The sequence below is a fragment of the Limulus polyphemus genome, unplaced genomic scaffold, assembly GCF_000517525.1.
Source record: "Limulus polyphemus unplaced genomic scaffold, Limulus_polyphemus-2.1.2 Scaffold5995, whole genome shotgun sequence".
NCBI lineage: Eukaryota > Metazoa > Arthropoda > Merostomata > Xiphosura > Limulidae > Limulus > Limulus polyphemus.
In genome coordinates this window covers 7,422-16,046 of record NW_013671605.1, presented here as the reverse complement: position 1 = coordinate 16,046, position 8,625 = coordinate 7,422, and the positions used below count along the sequence as shown (strand labels likewise).

At 31.7% G+C, this 8,625-nt stretch overlaps 1 protein-coding gene across 1 annotated transcript in view; it reads left to right on the top strand.

Moving 5' to 3' along the window:
• LOC106473237 (tuftelin-interacting protein 11-like) overlaps nt 1-8,625 on the top strand; it is a gene marked incomplete at its 3' end in the record, with an annotated part of 40,927 nt that overhangs the window by 24,887 nt on the left and 7,415 nt on the right. The window contains exons 6-10 of the mRNA XM_022401711.1: nt 1,035-1,182; nt 3,866-4,151; nt 4,876-5,023; nt 5,432-5,628; nt 6,461-6,657. Coding sequence (XP_022257419.1) covers nt 1,035-1,182; nt 3,866-4,151; nt 4,876-5,023; nt 5,432-5,628; nt 6,461-6,657 — 976 coding nt within the window. The remainder of the gene's footprint in view (nt 1-1,034; nt 1,183-3,865; nt 4,152-4,875; nt 5,024-5,431; nt 5,629-6,460; nt 6,658-8,625) is intronic.

The window sequence follows — 8,625 nt, the reverse complement described above, 5'->3', positions numbered from 1 at the left end:
TGTAGAGTTTCCAATCCACATTCCACCACTTTTTCATGGACCATTCTTTTAAATTCAACAATTCTGAAACCTTTGAGGCATTAATTGGATTTTTCAAATCTGGCATTGCGATGTGTCGATTGGAAGACTAGTTTCTGAGCCATCCCGAAGGCAGCACATGTGACACGAACCTGAGTTCTACTGAGCACCATGATTCAAAAGTTTTTTGCAAAAAATGAAATTCAAAGAGTCAAACACCCAAGAGTATGTTGAAGTGACGTTTTCTTACGAGTGATGATATTTGCAGTCCTACCAAGTTTGTCATTAATTCGGAGGAAAAAAGTGATATATTTTGCAACACCCCTTAGACAATAAACCACCAGTTTCTTCAGTAAGTAGTAAGGAGGTTTGGAATTCAGAGTTGCTGCTTGTTGACATGTATGAGTTAATATTGTCAGTAACTTTTGAGTAAAGCAATCTACCTACCTGGATCACAACTAAAACTTAATCCAGTAATTAATATAGGGCTAACTAATTTAATATACCATTCTTACTTATAATGATGATAATATATTGATTGATCAGTTAAGTGACATGTTGGCCGTAATCCCAGTAATATCTCACACAGTTGATCAACTTATTCCTAAATCCAAGTACTAAGCTAACAGTGTAAAAGAGTCCTCATAATAAAGAAATATATATATATATATATATATATACACATAAAAAAATTTTAAAATATATGTATGTGTTCATCATTAAAGAATAAATTAGATATAACTTACTTACAAAATAGATAAAACTAATTGTTCACTTCTTGCACTATTATAGATTCACTGCATTTAAAAAGCATTAGTTTTAAAACAGATTTGTGTTAGTAAATTGATTCCTAATAATCATGTAGACTTAAATGTGTTTGTGTGTATTAATAAATTATATATATATATATATATATATATGTGTGTAGAATGTATGTGTGTATGTGTATTTCAGTTTATTCAATCACACACAGTTCAACAAAATCATGAACTTTGACTTGTGTAATGTTATTATAGGGAGACAAGCCAAAAGTTAAGTTCAATTATCGTACACTTGATGAGGTGACAGCAGAAGGAGCTATGAAGAATCAACGAGGGGATTCCAGTCAACTAAGTCGTGTGAAGGTAATTGACATGACAGGGCCAGAACAGCGAATCCTGTCAGGTGAGACGACCCTGACGTGTTAGGGCTTTGAGGTGGCCGTTCTGTGATAGACTGTCAGTAGTATGAACCAAGGCTGTTCATTTCCTACTCTGATTCTTTGTTGCACATACTGTGTTACTAGAGTCAGTAACCTTGTAGTTATGAGTTAGAAATTTTCAGCAATATAGACATGTTTAAACTGTTTTTTAAACTTTGGCCCAAGTTGAAGAACTTTTGTAATACTGCAAGCTTCATATAGTTTTTTATAGAACAAAATGAAAAATCCAAATTTATTAGCTCCAGATGTTACTTTAAGAATCAAACCAAAATAAATGTCTAGTGTACCTTTAACATATTAATAAAAGTATTTCTAAAGGAGGAGGAAAATCTGTTTTTTTTGTTGTTGTTAAAAAGATTTTCTGACTATGAATTTGGTGTCTCAATTAATGTGATCCTTTTTGAAATTTTCCATCAGAATAATTTATTTTGTTTAAAGATTCCAAACTGAAACAACCACCTCATGCTCTGCAATCTCTGTACAGTTTTACCTCTGACAGTTTGTTGTTGGAACTTAATATAGATTTATTAAATTAATAATTTAAGAGATCTTTTGTTTAATTGAAGACCTGAGCAGCATTTTACTTAATGTTATAATCATTAAAAGAAGCCCCTTACCCAAAAATTGTATTAATTTTTATTTCAAGTAATATCTGTTTTGGTTATTCAGTTATTGTTAGAAAGTGTTCTTACCTGATTATAAATGTCCTCACTTTATTTTAAGATTAAGTCTTTTGACTCTAATGTTTGTAAAAAATTAAATGATCGGGATGTTGGTAATACACTCAAAAAAAAATCTTTATGTTTGCAGCTTATGAGTTTATGATACGCTATTTAATAAATAAAAAATGCTTGCAAACTGCTCAGTTAAATGCTTCACATTATCAAATTCTTCTGTAAATATACACAAATTGTTGTTGATCAGTTGTATTTTTCTTCCTTTTAATTATTGTGCAGCAGTTACCCTTCCAAAACATACCTCTGTTGCCACTTATAGCTATTAATAGACCGCCAGGATTTCTTCTGTGCCTATCTAAGCATTAGTCTGATTTTTTTTCTCATGTTCCAGTCTTTTATACCCCACTCAATTGCCTTTGGCAATAATTGTCTTGTGATACTCTCCACTTACGTCAATGCGCCCTCTATCCTGGTACTGTATATAAGCACCTCATTCAGATCATTTTATCACTTTTTCGAGACTGATACCATAACACCAGCTCTTAGTGGAGAAGAAGGGCAGGAGAGTGTCAGTGGAGGTAAGTATTATTGGAAATACATTTTCAATTTAGGAAAATGTTAACTTCCAAAAGATTCTTATCATCTGCTGACACTTATAGCTAGAGTCCCACATTGATAAGATGGATGGGCTGGTGAGGGCATTATACATACAGAAAGCATCTGTATAGACCATGGGTGGGGCAATAGAAGATTGGCACCCTAGTGTGGGAACCACACTACATCCAGAACAGGTATGCTCTTCACCCTGAACTTTGTTCCTGTATCAATGATGGAATTGTACATAAGTGATCATCATTATAGGAATTAAAGGGTCTTGGTCCCTATATCCCACATTAGGTGATTAGGGGCAATTGGACCATAACATTATATATAGACATACATTTGATTGGATCCCAACCTGTAGCCATAGAGTTATGTGTTCTGAACCACCAGAATTATGACGAGAAAGCAAGCAACACTGAAGCGGACAAACCTTATCCTCCACCTGAAGAAGCCTGAAAGGCAACACCACAGACTTGGAATTACAGGATTGTGTATGCCTTACTCAACCAAAGGAACAGAACTCATCTGGTCTGGAATTATGAAAATTCATCTTCACTCCCCAACCAAGTGGGAAAGGAGCTTTCCACTTGCCCCTGGAATTATGGAGAGGACATGGAACAACTGTGCTCAACCAAGACACAGGATGGGACAACTCCACATTTAAAATTACAAGGAGAAAGTGGATCTCCTTCCATGATCAATGTACTGAAACAGTATTGATCAAAATGAAGGACCATGCTCAACCCAACCGGATAGCCAAGCATCAAATTTGAAAAAAAGACTTGAACAAGTGAGAAAAAATCCGACTTATGTTCAGATGGGCAAAGAAAAAAACCCTGGTGGTTGAGTAATAGCTATAAGTGTAAGCGGAGGTAAGTATTTTTGGAAATACATTTTCAATTTGGAAAATGTTACCTAGTCTTCTTTAGTTGTTGTGGAACAATTACCCATTTCTTCTCCACATTGGTTAATGTGGATCAGTTTATCCTTTGCTTCTCTACTTTAAGGTGTTGTGGCACAGTTACCTTCATATTCATCTTTAACTTTATCTATAGTACTCAAGGTTTTCAAGTTTCATAAACGTTTTACACTCATCCAAACATTCCCAGCAAGTAATGTGAACTTTAATGATTGGTCTGTATGAAAGTACCAAATCAAGTTATTTCAATGCTTTGGGGGGGGGGGGGATAATCCTGATCTATTTTGTGAAGAACTCTTCTCATTTAAATGTATTGGGTTCTTCTTGTATTGTCTTGAAACTGGATAAGCTACTTGGTGTATGTGTGTATGTGATTTTTATCAATTTTACATATTCTGAGAAATAAACATTTTTTAATATTTCTCTCTTATTTTACTTGAATTTTAGGTTATCATCAAATTCATCAACAACACACTAAACCTGAAGAAAAGGAGGAGCCAGTGGATACAAGAAAAGGTCGTGGTCATCACTTTTCTCTTCCTGAGCTGACACACAACCTGGATCTTTTGGTCAATATTGTGGAACAGACTATCTTGAACAATGATCGAGAATTGAAGCGAGAACAAGACAGAGTGATCAACCTCGAACATGAGGAGGAACGGTTGGCCAAGGTGATACAAGAAGAAAAAAAACACATTGACAGCTTGAAAACAGTATTAGAAGAAATTGAGAGGTGATATTTGGTTTTCTTTGTATACCATATTAATGGTATCTATGCTTATCCATGTTAATTCATAGTGACAGATTCTGAGGTATGAAATGGATAATGATGTAAATCATTTTGATGATACTCATCTTTTTAAACCTAAGTTTACAGTTGTTTTTGTCAAAATCATCTTTTTATGGCATGACTTGCTGAATTTGCATAAATGTCAGTTTGTAATTAAATAGTCTAATATTCAGGGCTAAGCACAGATCACATTTTAATTATGAAAAAAAAAATTCTTGTAATTGGAAACTCTGCAGTCCTTTCTTTGTCATTCTAGTCAGAGAAATAGGAATTTTGAAATGGGGTTGCATCATACAAAATTAACAATAAAACTAATGCAATGTAAAAAAGCAACTAGAAAATGTAAATATGATTTCCAGCATTCCTGACCCATTGAATAATGAGATGTCTTATCATCCAAATGTTTAAGGCTACAACATATTTTCATATCTATGTATGCCTTTATGAAAGCATTTTGTTTTATTGGACATTTGTGAATAACCAGTAAGGCTGGAAAAAATTATTTTAAAAGGTTGTTGGTTTTAAGACTTAAGCTAACATTGAATCAGCTGGGTTCTTTCTACTTGTACATTATTTATTTTACTGGTTTCAATATTAGCTTGAAATTGATTATAAAGATAATTAAATGATTAAACTTAAAATGGAATTTGTCTCATTTTGGAAACAGACTTCATGCTAGGACAGAAATGGGTTGTGAAAATCCAATGACTCTTGAAGAAGTTATTGAAGTATTTGAAAATCTTCAAGAGAATTATTACGAGGAATACAGGATGTACAACCTGACTGATTTAACAATCACTATTGTCTTTCCCCTGGTAAGTTCATGAAACATTGTAGTATTTCTCTAGGTAAGTTCATGAGTAATGTATACATTTTCACACATGGTTTGTAACCTGAGAATTTACCATTTTCTTTCCTCACTTAAGATTATTTATAATAATTCCAAGTGCAAACCAATTAAATGTATATATATATTGTATTCTTCAAAATAATAAAACTGTATTGATTCAATATTGATTAGAATAAGGGTAGTTTGATTTTAAGTCATTAAAATGAAGTTATTAGGATTATCAGATGTCCGCAGGGTATGGTAGTTGATATAATAATGGTGCATTTCTCTTGAACGCAGTTCGTGTTAATTAGATGAATTGTTAGTAATTTTATATGTTTTGATGAGTATTTCTTTTACAAATGTTAATTTTGATATGTCTAATAATTTGTAGATGAAGCGCTATATGTCTTCGTGGAATCCTTTCAAAGATTCAAAGTATGGAATGGATGTCTTCAAAAAATGGAAAGATCTCTTAGAGTTAGAGAAGGGAATGCGATTTAACCAGTGTCCAGCTTTAAATGATGAGATGGACCCATACCATCAACTTATGTGGCATGTTTGGATGCCCTGTCTTCGAACTGCAATTTTGTATGTGTTATGAACTTTATTATTTAATAAAAATTTTGATTTCATAGTCATGCAAAATGGATTCTGGGCATAGTTTAAATAAATGTATTCAAGAGACAAATCTTTGTGTTTTTCAAATGCTGATTTAGTGGAATCACTTCTTTTACAGCTCTGTACAGAATACCATTAAACTTTGTATGCAGTGTAGGCATTCTCATATTCATAAGAGGTTTACAGTCTTTATTTACAAGTTATGCTAGAAATTACTGAATGACCACCCACATTGCTGAGTTTTATCTTCTGTTACAACGAGTTTTGGATACCCTGCTATGCAGCTGTGGAAGAGGAAATGAAGATATTGATTATGCCAGTAACTTTGTTGAAATTCAAAATGCTGATTTTTGTTACAGTGCATAAGAATAGTATGTTCTAGAAGACAGATTAGTTCATCAGCTCCTTGAGGGTGACAACCATCATATTTTAAATTGTATATTTTATTGGATATTGGATTACAGTGGTTAAATTTTAAAATTAATTAGGTCATGGAAGGATGGTTGGTACTTTAAGAAGCTGAGCTGCAGTTCTCATGATGTCTATCTTAATATTTAGAACATACAATAATTCAATATGTTAATAAACAAGTTGCATATATTATCAAATATTTGTCTGTTGTGACCAGTGATCATTGAAAGTTGACCATGTAATACATTTGATATAAGTAAAATAAACCTGTTTTAACAGTAGTCATTATATTTTAAGTGTTTGAATATATTTATTTGATTTAGTACCAAAAGAGTAGTAATATAATGAAAAAAAAAACATTTTTCATTTTTAGGCATCTTGTCTTTTTCAGCTCATGGATAGTTCGACAATGTGACCCATTAATTGATCTGTTAGAAAACTGGTTGCCTCTTCTGCCTACTTGGATGACCACCAATATATTAGAACAGATGATACTACCTCGTCTTCAGAAAGAGGTGGACACATGGGATCCTCTCACAGACACGATGCCAATTCATTCATGGATTCATCCTTGGTTACCTCTTATGGGTAAAGTATACATTAACTTCCTAACTACATTACAACTGTATAATTATTTTTTGTGTATAAAAGTACTTTTGTAAATATGATATATTTTCTTATAAATATTATCAAGCTATCTTTTGGATTGATCAATTAAATAAAGTAAAAAACACAATCACTAATCTTGCCTACACACGTAATATTCCATTAATGAGTGAATCCTTTTTTTTATTTTTGTCATAGTGTGGTAGTAGTTGTGTTTCTAACACAATATGAACACACCAATACTTAGGCTAAGGTAAAAACTATAGTTTCCCAGTAGTTTCTGTTTTTAAGTATAGAGTGATGCAGATTTTTTGTAAGTCACCTAAACAGTGATTTTCATCACTACAGTATAATCTCTTTGAGCAAAATTTTTATATATAGTGCCAGTTGCACGAAAGGTATAAAACTTTTATGTTCTACTGTAATGCTAGATTTAACAAATAATAATGCAGTCATTTTCTGACAGTTTGTTTCTGTGATATGAAAGCACCTTAATGCCTTTTGTCTTGTCATGAATATATGAGTATTTAGAACTCGCATCCTGTCATGTCGGTAGTTGACACTGTAGTCATGAGATGACATCATACATAGAAACTAGTTGTTATGTAGCACAAGTAAAAACTGTAAAGTTTTAAGGCATGTCTTGTTAAACTCTAAAGTTAGTAGTTAGACAGTCAAGCCTTTTTTACTTGAGTATGAGCACTTATCATTGGTTATACTACCATTTGTATTGAGAAGCTTAAAGATAAGGATAAGTTACAATATCAAATCTTTTAAACTTAATTTCTTGTCAAAAGGTACTAATTACTTGAAAAGGATCTTCTCTATCAACAGAAAAGTCAGAATTAAATAAAAGTAAATGCTCAAGATTAAAAGCAGACTAATTTGAATCTTTGAGTAAATTCTATTAACTTATTCATTTTTGTAATCTAGAAAAAGAACCATGGACATCTAAAACACATTGATATTTCTCAGTATGGTTATGTGGAATCTACAGCATTGTGATTTTCTATTAGATATTGGATTAAAGTGTCTAGCTGTAATACTTGTTATAATAGTTAAACAGGCATTTCTTTATTGAAGCTTCTTTCCTTATGTATAAGTTATTTTATATTAATGGTTGTTTATTTATTGCAGTTTTATCTAGTAAGAGAAAAATCATAGTTTGATGAAAGCAAAAAAAAATGAATTCAAATACTGGTAGTAAAATTAAGTTTTGTATTACTGAGAAAGACATATTTTTGTGAATAAGTATGAGTAGAAATAAAGTAATAATGTCTTAAAATGCAATGAAGTTGGAAAATGCCTTAAAGATTTGAGAGGTTTCAAACCTTTCTTTGATATATCAGAAATTATGCCTTAAAATGTATAGATTTTAAAGATCATACTTGTATAAAACTGCTGTTGAATTGTTAAAAAATTTATATTCACTTTGTAGTTGAATAGGATATTTTAAACTTTGGAGATGGAACTACATTGTATAACCTTAAGATACTAGTCAACACCACCTCTCACCAACTACCATATTTTTCGGTGTATAAGATGTACTTTTTTACCCCAAAATTTGATGTTAAAATCTGCTTGCGTCCTATACACTGAATGTATGGATAATGTATATGTATATACGATATACACAAGCCATGTGTAAATATATTTAGATAGGCATGCATAGTTTAGTTCAATTGAATGTGTTACTTATAACAATAGTAGTTGTTGTTTTTTTTCTCTTTTAAAAACATAACTATTTATAATGTTCCCTAAATAATAAAAAAATTAATTACAGTGAAAGCAATGAAGATTTTGTAGGTTTGAACCAAACTAAATAACAATAAACCTTTTTTTGATTTACGGTATTTTCTTATTTTGATGTTTTGAGCTCTTTTGTGTTTAGAACAATTTTTAAAGTATCAAATTGGATTTTTGTTAAACAAAAATCTTTCAAATGCGACT